This window comes from Pygocentrus nattereri, chromosome 5 (genome assembly GCF_015220715.1).
Source record: "Pygocentrus nattereri isolate fPygNat1 chromosome 5, fPygNat1.pri, whole genome shotgun sequence".
In the NCBI taxonomy this organism is placed as follows: Eukaryota; Metazoa; Chordata; class Actinopteri; order Characiformes; family Serrasalmidae; genus Pygocentrus; species Pygocentrus nattereri.
The window spans coordinates 431,449-446,916 of record NC_051215.1 but is presented as its reverse complement, the minus strand read 5'-3'; the positions used below and the strand labels follow the sequence as shown (position 1 = coordinate 446,916).

Below are 15,468 nucleotides of genomic sequence, written 5' to 3'. Positions count from 1 at the left end.
AAATTATTAATAGTAGCAAAAAAGTCAAAATTCTACGTTTATCAGCTGGAATTATATTCAGTTCTTACCAGGAAGAATTTTTAGGAAGAGGAAAAGATTTTAACATTAGTTTTAAATTTTAACATATATTGATTCTGTTTTCGCAGGTAATTTTACTTTTACGGGCTTTAAATGGAACATTTTTTACATTGTGTAAAATTTCACATTTTACTGATAACATTAAACTAAAAATAGCGTTTATGGTAGAACAAGAGAAAAGACCTGACTGACAAGCTCCGCCCCCAGCTTCAAATGAAAACATTTCATCTGTTTGATCTTAAGGACTCTGACCGTTAAAGGGCTGCTATCTGACAGTGAGTCACCCAGTTTATCTAAATCCCAGAATCTCTGGCCGTGTTAAATAACCGGTCGGGGTGGTGTGTTTCGTATTGGCCGGGCTCGGGTTCCCACAGGAGGGTCGTTATTACAGTTACAGCGAGACGCTCGGACACGAGGCTCACACAGAGACCAAGACGAAACGATAAAAACGAAACCGACGCAAACCCAGTTTCAGTTTCAGTTTCAGTAGCTGGGCTGATTTCACTCTCAGCTTCTTCAGGCGGAGGAGATGCGGAGACATAAACTCCAGGCCAAAATTCTATTTTCATTTTTATCGTATGTGGTATTTACCCATAGAGTACGCTGGGGGGGGGGGGCAATTACTGTTTACTTTTTGTAACATTTAGTTTGGGGATTTGGAGCCCTCTCTGGTGGAGATGTGTAACTGCACTCCCCCAGAAGTGAATGAACCTGCTGACTGAAAGAGAATCAGAGAGAACTCAGTCTACGCTCGGTCTAATCTCGGTCTACGCTCGGTCTAAACTCGGTCTACGCTCGGTCTAATCTCGGTCTACGCTCAGTCTAAACTCGGTGAAGGAGCATCTTCTGAGGATGAATCATCTACTGTCATCACATCTTCATCAGTGATGTTGATTCTGAGGTCATCTGAGGCCGAAACATCAAGCCGGACCTCCTTTTAGAGTCTGTACATGACGTTCATGCGTAAAGACGTACGACGTGGTGTGAAAAACTCGACGCCTCTGATTTTTAAATGATGATTTCAGGCTTTACAGGCGACTCTCAGCAGCAGCTCGGCATATTTTAGCCTGTTAACAACACTATATGCAGCTATACTTTAAATCACTTTCATACAGTTAAAAAAATGACATTTTATTTTGGCCTTTATTCTCAGTTTATTCTTTGTTTTGTTTTTTCTATTTCCCAGACAAGTGGATTTATCTTAAATCTAGTGGTCATATCTATTTAAACAATATTTTGGCAATTCAACACAAAAACATCACTGCCTGCTTCCAGACCTTTGGCCTGAGTCTACACTCAACTGCACTAATTACATGGACCTCGTTACCCTGACCCCACCCCCTCATTAATATGTGAATGTAGTGCAGTGTGTAAAACTGTATTTGGCAGTTTTGGGCCTTCAGCACGTCTTTACACAAACAGAGCAGCCAAAGTAAAATTCCTGTTCTTTCCCAAACTGGCGTCAATATAAATAATCCACACGCCGCTCACCTGATCAGGTGTTTAAACGCAACCCTGACTGATCTGGAGGCTGTAACTCCTCCACCCTCCCACATTTTACAGGAAAGTAAACTGTAAATATAACAGAGGTCAGAACACAGGTCAAAGGCTGCCCTGTACAGCGGCCTGCAGCAAGATACACACATACAGAAGGAAGGACTGCTTTGGGCTCCTAGAGGAGAGACGGAGCTCAGAGACACGAGGACCTTCAGAACCGGGAAGCACAGCTAGAACTGATCTCCACCCGGCGTCCAGCCGCACTGCAGCGCTGAAGGCCCTGCAGTCCTTTACTCGGACACCAGGTGGCAGCGTGGCAGCTTTAACTCTCATTGGTGGAAGATAAACGACTTTGACGTCATAAAGATTCACTTTAATCCTCTGTTCATTCAGAGCAGGAGGAAAAACAGCATCATTATAACTATAAAATTACGATATAATATACATCAGACCATTAGGACCTCCTCCTCACTGCTCTGCATGTTTCTCTCGTCTACTCTTTGTTTTGTTTTTACGCTGCAGAAATATCTTGGAAAGTGAAATGAACTTATTCTCCTCATCATCCAGGATTCTAGACAACATATCTAATATTTCCCATGTTGCTCTGAACTGACTGTCTGATTTCATTCAGTGAAATGATCTCATTATACCGGCAGATCATTTGACTTCTTCTGAGAAATGCAGTGTATATAAGCAGGTGAGATAATCCTGACCCTAAAACACCAGATCATTTGGTCGTCTCCCGTCACGTAACTGCATAATTAATGACGTAATGTAATATAGCAGTCAGTCCCGGCCGCGCGAGCTGATTGGTTGAGAGGTGTTCTAATTGTGCTATTATTTCACAAACACTATCACTTCGCTGAGACGCTGTTGCTAAGCAACGACTCTGGCAGCTGTAGGAGACGCTCGAGCCATCTGAACGTTTTCACTTTACCACAAACAGAAAACGGACACTGTTAAGACCACATCTGACCGACAGCCGATTTGGTCCGACTCTGAAGACGAGACGACACTAAATTCCCAAACTGTCGTCACCACTGAGCAGCTTTTCAGTCGGCAGCTGTGACAGAAGAACAGCTGAACAACCTGGAATCAGCCAGAAATGAACCCAACACCATTCGCCAAACTAAACGGGCTGTAAGAAGCTTCACAGACCGGCTGGAACAAAACAACATTAATACTGATCTGGACAAACTGACCAAACTGAGCTGAACCTGATATTGGCTCAGTTTTACGGCTCAGTCTGATTCGGTCCGACTCTGAAGATCAGACACGTCTGGCGAATGGTGTTGGGTTCATTTCTGGCTGATTCCAGGTTGTTCAGCTGTTCTTCTGTCACAGCTGCCGACTGAAAAGCTGCTCAGTGGAGACGACAGTTTGGGAGTTTAGTGTAAGGAGCTGGAGAACGAACTGCCGGCTGAGCAGCGAGTGGGCGGAGCTCGTTACTCTGACGTAGCAACGAGCTGCTCGTTAAGGAGCTCTAATTAGGAGGAAGGAGCTGAACATTATCCATCCATCCATCCATCCATTATCTAAGCCGCTTCTCCGTCAGGGTCGCGGGGGGGTGCTGGAGCCTATCCCAGCAGTCTTCGGGCGGAAGGCAGGACACACCCTGGACAGGTCGCCAGTCCATCGCAGGGCAGACAGACAGACAGACACAGACAGTCACTCACACACTCACACCTAGGGGCAATTTAGCATGTCCAATCAGCCTGACTGCATGTCTTTGGACTGTGGGAGGAAACCGGAGAACCCGGAGGAAACCCACGCAGACACGGGGAGAACATGCAGACTCCACACAGAGAGGACCCCGGTCACCCGGCCGGGGAATCAAACCCAGGCCCTCCTTACTGTGAGGCGCTGAACATTAAAACATATTAAACGCCGCGTTCACGACCAGTTTATTCATTTCTTACTGTATTTATTTAACTGCAGTATTAAAGCAGTAGAGCACTCGAGGAGGGAGTTATCACCAACAACATCACGGCTGGGATGGTATTCCACGATAACGCCCTCCCCCTCGGGTTCCACTGCTGAAGTATTTTCTTTATGTCCTGTCAGGTTCTTCTTCAGGTTTAATCTCATAATAAATCTGTCCTGCAGACTCTCATCTGGACTGGACTGAAAGTCCAGAATCAGCACTTCCCGCAGTTTCTGCACTCGTTTCAGTGTTAAAGGTGCGGCTGGTCAGCCTGGGCCTGATGTACAGTTCTGTATATATATAAATATAAATACTATACACTGACCACCTCACTAAGTCCACCTGCTTGTTTACACTCACTGTCCATTTTATCAGCTCCTCTGACCGTACAGGAGCACATTGTGGCTCTAATAATAATAATAATGATAATAATAATAATAATGATAATAATAATAATAATAATAAGCAGCTTTACAACAATCTCAGCATGACGGACATTTGCTACGTCCACTGCACTCCTAAAAAAGCTGGTTCTTCAAGGGTTCTTTAGTAAAGAAAAAGGCTCTATACAGAACCCTGAACACTCAAAAGAACCCTTTGCGTGATCAAACGGTTCCCTGCATGGTGAATTGTTCTCCACATTGATGAAGAATGTGCTGTAGATGGTTCTATAGAGAACCTTTTTGTAAAGGGTTCTGTGTGGCACCAAAAGTTTCTGCTACTCTTGTGATGTCAAGCATGTAACAATAGCAGAACCATTTCTGGGGCTACGTAGAACCATATTCAGCACATTCTCCATCAATCTGAAGAACCACTCACCATGCAGAGAACTGTTTAATCACATAGACGGTTCTTTGAGTGTTCATGGTTCTATACAGAACCACTTTCTTTACTAAAGAACCCTTGAAGAACCGTCTTTTTAAGATCATTTCACTTCCCGAGGTTTCACCGTCTGCAGTGCATGTTTTCATTTAACGTCCGTTATTATTACGAGACTGATGGTTATTAAATGGAGAACTGGGTTCTCGGGCTGGGGGCGAGTGCAGTGACGGTGCTGCGGCTGTGTTCGGTGCTGTGCTCTGCGTTCTGGACCAGTCTTAGTGTTCTGTGCTGCGGCTGTGTTCGGTGCTGTGCTCTGCGTTCTGGACCAGTCTTAGTGTTCTGTGCTGCGGCTGTGTTCGGTGCTGCGCTCTGCATTCTGGACCAGTCTTAGTGTTCTGTGCTGCGGCTGTGTTCTGTGCTGCGCTCTGCGTTCTGGACCAGTCTTAGTGTCCGGTGCTGCGGCTGTGTTCGGTGCTGCGCTCTGCGTTCTGGACCAGTCTTAGTGTTCGGTGCTGCGGCTGTGTTCCGTGCTGCGCTCTGCGTTCTGGACCAGTCTTAGTGTTCGGTGCTGTGGCTGTGTTCAGTGCTGCACTGTGTTCGGTGCTGCGGCTGTGTTCGGTGCTGCGGCTGTGTTCAGTGCTGCGGCTGTGTTCAGTGCTGCGGCTGTGTTCGGTGATGTGCTCTGCGTTCTGGATCAGTCTTAGTGTTCGGTGCTGCGGCTGTGTTCGGTGCTGCGCTCTGCGTTCTGGACCAGTCTTGGTGTTCGGTGCTGCGGCTGTGTTCGGTGCTGCGCTCTGCGTTCTGGACCAGTCTTAGTGTTCGGTGCTGCGGCTGTGTTCGGTGCTGCGCTCTGCGTTCTGGATCAGTCTCAGTGTTCGGTGCTGCGGCTGTGTTCGGTGCTGCGCTCTGCGTTCTGGATCAGTCTTATTGTCCGGTGCTGCGGCTGTGTTCGGTGCTGCGCTCTGCGTTCTGGACCAGTCTTAGTGTTCGGTGCTGCGCTGTGTTCAGTGCTGCGGCTGTGGTCGGTGATGCGCTCTGCGTTCTGGATCAGTCTTAGTGTTCGGTGCTGCGGCTGTGTTCGGTGCTGCGCTCTGCGTTCTGGACCAGTCTTAGTGTTCGGTGCTGCGGCTGTGTTCGGTGCTGCGCTCTGCGTTCTGGATCAGTCTCAGTGTTCGGTGCTGCGGCTGTGTTCGGTGCTGCGCTCTGCGTTCTGGATCAGTCTTAGTGTCCGGTGCTGCGGCTGTGTTCGGTGCTGCGCTCTGCGTTCTGGACCAGTCTTAGTGTTCGGTGCTGCGGCTGTGTTCGGTGCTGCGCTCTGCGTTCTGGATCAGTCTCAGTGTTCGGTGCTGCGGCTGTGTTCGGTGCTGCGCTCTGCGTTCTGGATCAGTCTTAGTGTCCGGTGCTGCGGCTGTGTTCTGTGCTGTGGCTGTGTTCGGTGCTGCACTCTGCGTTCTGGATCAGTCTTCGTGTTCTGTGCTGCGCTGTGTTTGGTGCTGCGGCTGTGTTCTGGATCAGTCTTAGTGTTCTGTGCTGTGGCTGTGTTCGGTGCTGCGCTCTGCGTTCTGGACCAGTCTTAGTGTTCGGTGCTGCGGCTGTGTTCGGTGCTGCGCTCTGCGTTCTGGACCAGTCTTAGTGTTCGGTGCTGCGCTGTGTTCCGTGCTGCGCTCTGCGTTCTGGACCAGTCTTAGTGTTCGGTGCTGCAGCTGTGTTCTGTGCTGCGGCTGTGTTCGGTGCTGCGCTCTGCGTTCTGGATCAGTCTTCGTGTTCTGTGCTGCGCTGTGTTCGGTGCTGCGGCTGTGTTCGGTGCTGCGCTCTGCGTTCTGGACCAGTCTTAGTGTTCTGTGCTGCGGCTGTGTTCGCTGCTGCGCTCTGCGTTCTGGATCAGTCTTAGTGTTCGGTGCTGCGCTCTGTGTTCTGGACCAGTCTTAGTGTTCTGTGCTGCGCGGTGCTCGGTGCTGCGGCTGTGTTCGGTGCTGCGCTCTGCGTTCTGGACCAGTCTTAGCGTTCTGTGCTGCGCTGTGTTCGGTGCTGCGCTCTGCGTTCTGGACCAGTCTTAGTGTTCTGTGCTGCGCTGTGTTCGGTGCTGCGGCTGTGTTCGGTGGTGCGCTCTGCGTTCTGGACCAGTCTTAGTGTTCTGTGCTGCGGCTGTGTTCGGTGCTGCGCTCTGCGTTCGGGACCAGTCTTAGTGTTCTGTGCTGCGGCTGTGTTCTGTGCTGCGGCTGTGTTCGGTGCTGCGCTCTGCGTTCTGGACCAGTCTTAGTGTTCTGTGCTGCGGCTGTGTTCGGTGCTGCGCTCTGCGTTCTGGACCAGTCTTAGTGTTCTGTGCTGCGGCTGTGTTCTGTGCTGCGGCTGTGTTCGGTGCTGCGCTCTGCGTTCTGGACCAGTCTTAGTGTTCTGTGCTGCGCTGTGTTCGGTGCTGCGGCTGTGTTCGGTGCTGCGCTCTGCGTTCTGGACCAGTCTTAGTGTTCTGTGCTGCGGCTGTGTTCTGTGCTGAGGCTGTGTTCGTTGCTGCGCTCTGCGTTCTGGACCAGTATTAGTGTTCTGTGCTGCGCTGTGTTCGGTGCTGCGCTCTGCGTTCTGGACCGGTCTTAGTGTTCTGTGCTGCAGCTGTGTTCTGTGCTGCGGCTGTGTTCGGTGCTGCGCTCTGCGTTCTGGACCAGTCTTAGTGTTCTGTGCTGCGGCTGTGTTCGGTGCTGCGCTCTGCGTTCTGGACCAGTCTTAGTGTTCTGTGCTGCGGCTGTGTTCGGTGCTGCGCTCTGCGTTCTGGACCAGTCTTAGTGTTCTGTGCTGCGCTGTGTTCGCTGCTGCGGCTGTGTTCGGTGCTGCGCTCTGCGTTCTGGACCAGTCTTAGTGTTCTGTGCTGCGGCTTTGTTCTGTGCTGCGGCTGTGTTCGTTGCTGCGGCTGTGTTCGTTGCTGCGCTCTGCGTTCTGGACCAGTCTTAGTGTTCTGTGCTGCGCTGTGTTCGGTGCTGCGGCTGTGTTCGGTGCTGCGCTCTGCGTTCTGGACCAGTCTTAGTGTTCTGTGCTGCGGCTATGTTCTGTGCTGCGCTCTGCGTTCTGGACCAGTCTTAGTGTTCTGTGCTGCGGCTGTGTTCTGTGCTGCGGCTGTGCTTTACAGTCAGAGGCAGGTCAAGGTGCTCGATGTTGTTCTGCTACAGTAAAAACCAAGTTTCTGAAAAATGATAAACCAGCGCAGATTCAGGTGAAAGAGGTCGAGACCCTCACAGCCACTCCGACTTCTGTCTGTGCAACAACAGCCCACACTGGGTTTCACAGGAAGCAAGTAAACAAACAAACACACAAACAAACAAACAAACACACAAAGTGCACCGACAGCTGCCTCGGGTGGCGACTTGTCGAGAATCAAAAATACGGCTTTGTTTGAGAAGAGGCAGCGGGTTTTTCTGTATATTAAAGTATAAAATATGAACTGTTTATATAATTAAAAAAAAACAACACAAAAAAACACAGATATAAACGTGAAAACGCTGAAAGTGAGACAGTAGAGTTTCCACAGGAAACAGTACTGCTGCGTCAGACTGGCTCTCACTCCTTTAGCTCTGCCGGTCACCACGGCTCAGGTGACCTCAGGGGAGTTCACTTGTGCTCAGGTGACCTCAGGTGAGTTCAGATGTGCTTGCTGTAGCTGAAGATGCCCACAGGAAAGTGCTTGACGTGGGTGGGCCACTGAGCGGCCAGCTGGAAAAACTTCACATCGTTCCACTCCACACCGTCTATAGAGACTACACAAACAGAAAAATCATGTCAAAATAAGAGTCCATTCACTGAGCCAGACCTGCTCACAGTGGTGGTGATGGGAACCAGACGTCCCTCTAAAAGCTCCTCACAGTGGTGGTGATGGGAACCAGACGTCCCTCTAAAAGCTCCTCACAGTGGTGGTGATAGGAACCAGACGTCCCTCTAAAAGCTCCTCACAGTGGTGGTGATGGGAACCAGACGTCCCTCTAAAAGCTCCTACAGAAAGTTCCTACATGAACTGGTTCTGAATTCACTGCCTGATGACTGAGACGCTGTTTTATGAGAGTTTAGAGAACTTCAACTCCATTCATGGTGGAGGGAGACATGCAGGGCGCTGTGCGGCAAAATAGTCCCCAAAGAAAACTCAGTATTCCAGATTTTCCACTGTTTTCCATCATCAACATTCCATATGAACTCAGAAGACTCGTTTAGGTTCTCTGGAAGTTCTGGATGGTAAATAAAGTGTCTATATCTGTGTTGTAGTCATGGCGACGTCTTGGTCCCATCACCACCACTGTAGTATGTACTAATTAATTGATTATCTCAGAGCACGGTGTGCTGGATCTGTACTACTATTGACTGACTGATTGCTTGACTGATTGGTTACCTTGAGGCGAGGTGTTCTGATACTGTAGGTGGGATAGGTCGATCGCTTGATTGATTGATTGATACATGGGCTGATTTTATACCACAAAGCATGATGTTCTAATGCTGTACTGTGGTCTGACTGACTGACTGATTGATTCCCACTTAGCGTGGTGTTATGATGCTCTGGATTGAATTGATTGACTGATTGATTGGTTGATTGATTACCTCGGAGCATGGTGTGCTGGTGTTTGGCGGTGCAGATTAATCGGCTGATGCCGTCGATCACCTGACTCTTGGAGTCCAGCTCCTTCTCCTTCACCTTCTTACTGAGGAAGATCACTGCAGGGGACACAGCTCTGCCTTAACGAGACAATCTGACAACAAAACCCATCTAACGTGCTTTTATTCCTCCTTCATGACCAGCAGCGAATCACAGCTGACCTTTCTTGTTCTTCTCCTTGGTGACGACGGTCATGGCCATGCTGGGCGGTGGGGTGAGCTCCCCCCTGCAGGGCAGACGGCTGACCTGCAGAAAGCGGAAGTTACTCTTCAGCGTGTTCTTCAGCCCCGCCTCCCTTTTCTCTCCATCGCGCTTCTTCTCTCCGCCCTGCATCGTCCAGTAATCCACCTGCAGACCCATCAGCTCCCCACCTGCACCCGGAGACCTGAGGAACATGCCGGTCAGGTCACGTCCAGCCAGTCACTCGCTTTGTTTACAAGTCACTGATCTTTGCGATGCTAACTGTACATGTAAATGAATGACGCTGAATATTAATTCATTCGTTAGCATTTAGCTTTAGTGAAATCTGGTGGACTTTTCCTACCCGACTCCAGTCAGGGCTGTACAGGTGGAGGGAGAAGGGGGCGGAGTCACACACATTTCCCTCCCATGGGTTGTGGCTGGCTGGGATGGAGGTGTGGTCAGGATACCAATGCCACCACCCATAGCATCGTCAGAGTCCACTGTGAGGGCAGGAACAGAATAAGATGAAGTACTTATTACTAATACTAATGATAATAATAATAATAATAATAATAATAATAATAATAACAGACTGTATATTAGACAGTAGTGGAAAAAGTAAATATTCCTCAAAGCTGCGTGTCTCTGATGTGAATATGAACTAAATGGTTTATGGACTGATTATTATTTTTTAAACCTATGATGTCATTGAGAAATCTCACCTGATGTTGACAGACTGTGTTCCACTATTCCCACCTTCACAACCTGAAACAAACAAACAAACAAACAAACAAACAAACAAACAAACAGGCAGTGTTTTCATTTCTAACCCACATGAAATGAAATCGATAGTTTGGTAAGAAGATAAATCAACCCAACCCAAAGAGCCCAGACAGGCGTGTGTGTCTGAAGTGTCCCACAGGGTCACAGCTCAACTACACAGCCTTATGCTAACTGGTGGGTATAAGCTTCAATTACTTGTTAGCTACATTAGCCTTGTAGCTAAAACTAAAGACGGAAACTTCAGACACTGAACGCCTCGACATTCACATCAAAGGGGTGACACTATCACTTTAACACAGACGAGCAAAGAGCTCACCCCAATAAACGGCACAAACTTCTGACAGGAGTCTTCATCAGGGCTGGAGAGAGAGAGAGAGGGGTGGAGTGAGAGAGAGAGAGAGACAGAGAGAGAGAGAGAGAGCGGGAGAGAGAGAGAGAGGGAGAGAGAGAGAGAGGGGTGGAGAGAGAGAGAGAGAGAGAGGGGTGGAGAGAGAGAGAGAGAGAGAGAGAGAGAGAGAGAGAGAGAGAGAGAGAGAGAGAGAGAGAGAGGGAGAGAGAGAGGGGTGGAGAGAGAGAGAGAGAGAGAGAGAGAGAGAGAGAGAGAGAGGGAGAGAGAGAGAGAGGGGTGGAGAGAGAGGGAGAGAGAGAAAGAGAGAGAGAGAGGGGGGTGGAGAGAGAGAGAGAGGGACAGAGAGAGAGAGAGGGGTGGAGAGAGAGAGGGACAGAGAGAGAGAGAGAGAGAGAGAGAGAGAGGGAGAGAGAGAAAGAGAGAGAGGGGTGGAGAGAGAGAAAGAGAGAGAGAGAGAGGGGTGGAGAGAGAGAGAGAGAGGGACAGAGAGAGAGAGAGAGAGGGAGAGAGAGAGAGGGGTGGAGAGAGAGAGAGAGAGAGAGAGAGAGAGAGGGGTGGAGAGAGGGGTGGAGAGAGGAGAGAGGGGTGGAGAGAGGGAGAGAGGGAGAGAGAGAGAGAGAGAGGGCGAGAGGGGGAGAGAGGGAGAGGGGGGGGGAGAGAGGGAGAGGGGGGGGGGGAGGGAGAGGGGGGGGGGGGGGAGAGGGGGGGGGGAGGTCTGATGTTAGAATATCTGGACATAAAATCACTGTACGCTTTAATGTCCATCACAGAGATGAACTGTCAGAGTGGTTGAAGCTGAAAGTAGAAGGAAAAACACAACAACATGATGGAGAAGATGATCCTCCACACCACCAGATGGCGCTGGCTGCTATCAGTCAACCTGGTGCTAACTGGTGGGACATTAGGCAGTGATAGTGTCCCAGTTCAGAGGCTGCATCTGCAGGCCGATGGCGTCACAGCGTCCTTCTCCATGGCAACGAAGGACCAATGGGAGGCTCATATCGCGATGATGATACATGGGGTGTATGGTACAGGCCTCGCACCTGTGCTTTACACTTGTTTATACGTTTAAAATATAGTCTATATACACATCTTACACGGACATGCAGCGCCACCTAGTGTACCACAGTAGCTATGGTTCAATGTTGCTAATGCTGACCTGAGCAACATCGCTTTAATGATGAAACACGGAAAACAGCAACAGAATGATGTCCACTGTCACTACTGATCCCTGTGTCACAGCATCTGCACGTCTGACCAACACGTGCTGGAGTGTCAGAGCAGGAGGCGGAGCCACAGTGGACCGAGACACAGAATGAGGTGGTTGATACGTGGAGAGAACACAGAGAAATGAAGAAGGGAAGTCAGAACCTTGTACCTGATGTAAAAATCAAAATATAAACTCCTCTTCCTGGGAAGCGAACGGAAAGAAACGAAACAGAGTCAGGGCTTCAGGAAAACTCAGCAACCCAGCACTGAAAAGAGAGAAGCAGCGTTCAGAGTTCAGGACCTGGTCATTCTCTGACCACCAGAGCACCAGCTCAAGAGCCTTTAGGGCGGGATGAGGTTCTACACCACGACCAGCTTCGCAGAACAGCTTCTGGAACACTATTAAGATTAAGATTAAGTGACCCTTATTAATCCCACAACGGGGAAATTTGACCACCTCATTTAACCCGTCCCTGCAGTGAAACACCACATACACACTAGTGAACACACACACTAGGGGGCAGTGGGCACACTTGCCAAGAGCGGTGGGCAGCCCAATCCACGGCGCCCGGGGAGCAGTCGGGGGTCAGGCGTCTTGCTCAAGGACACCTCAGTCATGTGCTGTCGGCTCTGGGGATCGAACCAGCGACCTTCCGGTCACGAGGCTGGATCCCGGACCTCCAGCTCATGACTGCCCAAAAGTGATGAATGCGCTGGCCAGAAAACTAACCCCGGTCAACCCGGGTCAACTATCTCAACTGGGATACAATGAATATCTTTTGAATAATTTATGGAAATTTTCCAATTTGGAATCTGATCGTAAAAAGAGGGAACGCAGATCTCACACACATCAATTCCTTCCTATCAATTATTACATTTGAGCATGAAATGCATAAATAACCAAAATTGGAATCCGTTTCACACGTAACAGCACAGTAAGACGCCAGGCCGGTCCTGTCCACGCCACGTCTGTCCTGTTAAGCGTCCGCACTGACGTCCCCCCCGCCCCAATTCACCCACCCACACAGACAGACTGAGCGGTAAGACCCGGAGGAGGTTTGTTTGTTGATTGTTTGCTTAAATTAAAGGCAGCTGGACAGTAAAATGAGTTGCTGTGGTCATCAGGGTCTCTAATGTTTCCCTGTTCCACGCGTAACGTCCACCACACCTTTACTGTCTAAACCCGCTGTGTGGGGGTATCGTTACCCTCCGACAAGCCGAACGGGACACGGCAGAGCCCAACCACGCCACGCAGTCCCGACTCGCACTGCACACACCTTTTGTGTCTGTAGGTCAGCATGGCTTCAGAGATGGGGAACTGGTGGGAGACGTTGGCCCCAGCGAGGTACTGAAGGATCCGCCCCGCTACATCAACACTGTCTGTAAACAAACAAACAAACAAACAGAGTCAACGCAGCTCAAGCAGAGGAACTGCAGTGGAACTTCTTAGTCCATCCAGCATCTGTCAGCGCCGGAGCCGCTGGGCTGAAAGCAGCTTCTCATTCAAATTCTCTGTTCCACCTTAAAGGGGAATTCCACCATTCTCTCAAAATTCCCCCGTAATCCAGGGTGTGAGGTGTAATCAGAGAGACTCAGAGGGTTTGGAGTGAAATGGTTCAGACTCTTTACAGTGGTGGTGATGGGAACCAGGCGTCGCCATGACTACAACACAGATATAGACACTTTATTTACCATCCAGAACCACCAGAGAACCTACACGAGTCTTCTGAGCTTATATGGAATGTTGATGATGGAAAATCTGTGATACTGTGAGTGGATCATTCTCAGCACTGCAGTAACACTGACGTGGTGGTGGTGTGTTAGGGTGTGTTGTGCTGGTATGAGTGGATCAGACACAGCAGTACAGCTGGAGTTTTTAAAACACTGTGTCCACTCACTGTCCACTCTATTAGACACTCCTACCTAGATGTAGATGTAAAGTCAGAGACGACAGCTCATCTGCTGCTGCACAGTTTGTGTTGGTCATCCTCTAGTCCTTCATCAGTGGTCACAGGACGCTGCCCACAGGACGCTGCCCACAGGACGCTGCTGGCTGGATATTTTTGGTTGGTGGACCATTCTCAGTCCAGCAGTGACACTGAGGTGTTTATAAACTCCAGCAGCACTGCTCTCTGATCCACTCAGACCAGCACAACACACACTAACACACCACCACCATGTCAGTGTTACTGCAGTGCTGAGAATGTTCCACCACCCAAACAGTACCTGCTCTGTGAGGGTCCATGGGGGTCCTGACCACTGAAGAACAGGGTAACAGAGTATCAGAGAAACAGATGGACTACAGTCTGTAACAGTGAAACTAAGCGGTCAGTGGAGCTGATGAAGTGGACAGTGAGCGTGGAAACGAGAAGGTGAGTGTTCCTAATGAAGCGGTCACTCATTCACCCAAGTGTACAGTTCCTGTAGCAGCGTGTTTACCTGCAGCCGGCGGCTCCGTCCTGCAGAACAGCTCCCTCCACGCCGTGTCCATGAACATCCCACCGAACCTGCTGTCGAACGCAGACACGCACTTCGCTACGGGGTGAGAACCTTAAACCACAAACAGAGCAGAACCGAACCTTAAACCACAAACGGATCAGAACCAAACCTTAAACCACAAACAGAACAGAACCAAACCTTAAACCACAAACGGATCAGAACCGAACCTTAAACCACAAACAGAGCAGAACCAAACCTTAAACCACAAACAGAACAGAACCAAACCTTAAACCACAAACAGAGCAGAACCAAACCTTAAACCACAAACAGAGCAGAACCGAACCTTAAACCACAAACGGATCAGAACCAAACCTTAAACCACAAACAGAACAGAACCAAACCTTAAACCACAAACGGATCAGAACCGAACCTTAAACCACAAACAGAGCAGAACCAAACCTTAAACCACAAACGGATCAGAACCGAACCTTAAACCACAAACGGAGCAGAACCAAACCTTAAACCACAAACGGATCAGAACCGAACCTTAAACCACAAACAGAGCAGAACCGAACCTTAAACCACAAACGGATCAGAACCGAACCTTAAACCACAAACGGATCAGAACCAAACCTTAAACCACAAACAGAACAGAACCAAACCTTAAACCACAAACGGATCAGAACCAAACCTTAAACCACAAACAGAGCAGAACCGAACCTTAAACCACAAACGGATCAGAACGAACCTTAAACCACAAACAGAGCAGAACCAAACCTTAAACCACAAACGGATCAGAACCGAACCTTAAACCACAAACAGAGCAGAACCAAACCTTAAACCACAAACAGAGCAGAACCAAACCTTAAACCACAAACGGATCAGAACCGAACCTCAAACCACAAACGGATCAGAACCGAACCTCAAACCACAAACAGAGCAGAACCGAACCTTAAAACCACAAACAGAGCAGAACCGAACCTTAAAACCACAAACAGAGCAGAACCGAACCTTAAAACCACAAACAGAGCAGAACCAAACCTTAAACCACAAACAGAGCAGAACCGAACCTTAAACCACAAACGGATCAGAACCAAACCTTAAACCACAAACAGAACAGAACCAAACCTTAAACCACAAACGGATCAGAACCAAACCTTAAACCACAAACAGAGCAGAACCGAACCTTAAACCACAAACGGATCAGAACGAACCTTAAACCACAAACAGAGCAGAACCAAACCTTAAACCACAAACGGATCAGAACCGAACCTTAAACCACAAACAGAGCAGAACCAAACCTTAAACCACAAACGGATCAGAACCGAACCTTAAACCACAAACAGAGCAGAACCAAACCTTAAACCACAAACAGAGCAGAACCAAACCTTAAACCACAAACGGATCAGAACCGAACCTCAAACCACAAACGGATCAGAACCGAACCTCAAACCACAAACAGAGCAGAACCGAACCTTAAAACCACAAACAGAGCAGAACCGAACCTTAAACCACAAACAGAGCAGAACCGAACCTTAAACCACAAACAGAGCAGAA

The 15,468-nt window shown here is 49.1% G+C and overlaps 1 protein-coding gene across 4 annotated transcripts in view; it reads right to left on the bottom strand.

The window, feature by feature from the left end:
• Positions 1-4,956: 4,956 nt before the first annotated feature.
• The window catches only part of zmp:0000000755 (phosphofurin acidic cluster sorting protein 1), a 58,566-nt gene continuing 48,054 nt past the window's right edge, over positions 4,957-15,468 (bottom strand). For 2 of the 4 annotated variants that reach the window (XM_037538800.1, XM_037538801.1), the window contains exons 17-25: positions 13,912-14,022; positions 12,750-12,852; positions 11,642-11,674; positions 10,231-10,273; positions 9,854-9,896; positions 9,493-9,631; positions 9,110-9,333; positions 8,894-9,007; positions 4,957-8,064 (exon numbers count right to left, since the gene is read on the bottom strand). In XM_037538800.1, coding sequence (XP_037394697.1) covers positions 7,949-8,064; positions 8,894-9,007; positions 9,110-9,333; positions 9,493-9,631; positions 9,854-9,896; positions 10,231-10,273; positions 11,642-11,674; positions 12,750-12,852; positions 13,912-14,022 — 926 coding nt within the window. In that variant the 3' untranslated portion in view covers positions 4,957-7,948. The remainder of the gene's footprint in view (positions 8,065-8,893; positions 9,008-9,109; positions 9,334-9,492; positions 9,632-9,853; positions 9,897-10,230; positions 10,274-11,641; positions 11,675-12,749; positions 12,853-13,911; positions 14,023-15,468) is intronic. The other 2 variants (XM_037538802.1, XM_037538803.1) reach the window with 1 other exon arrangement.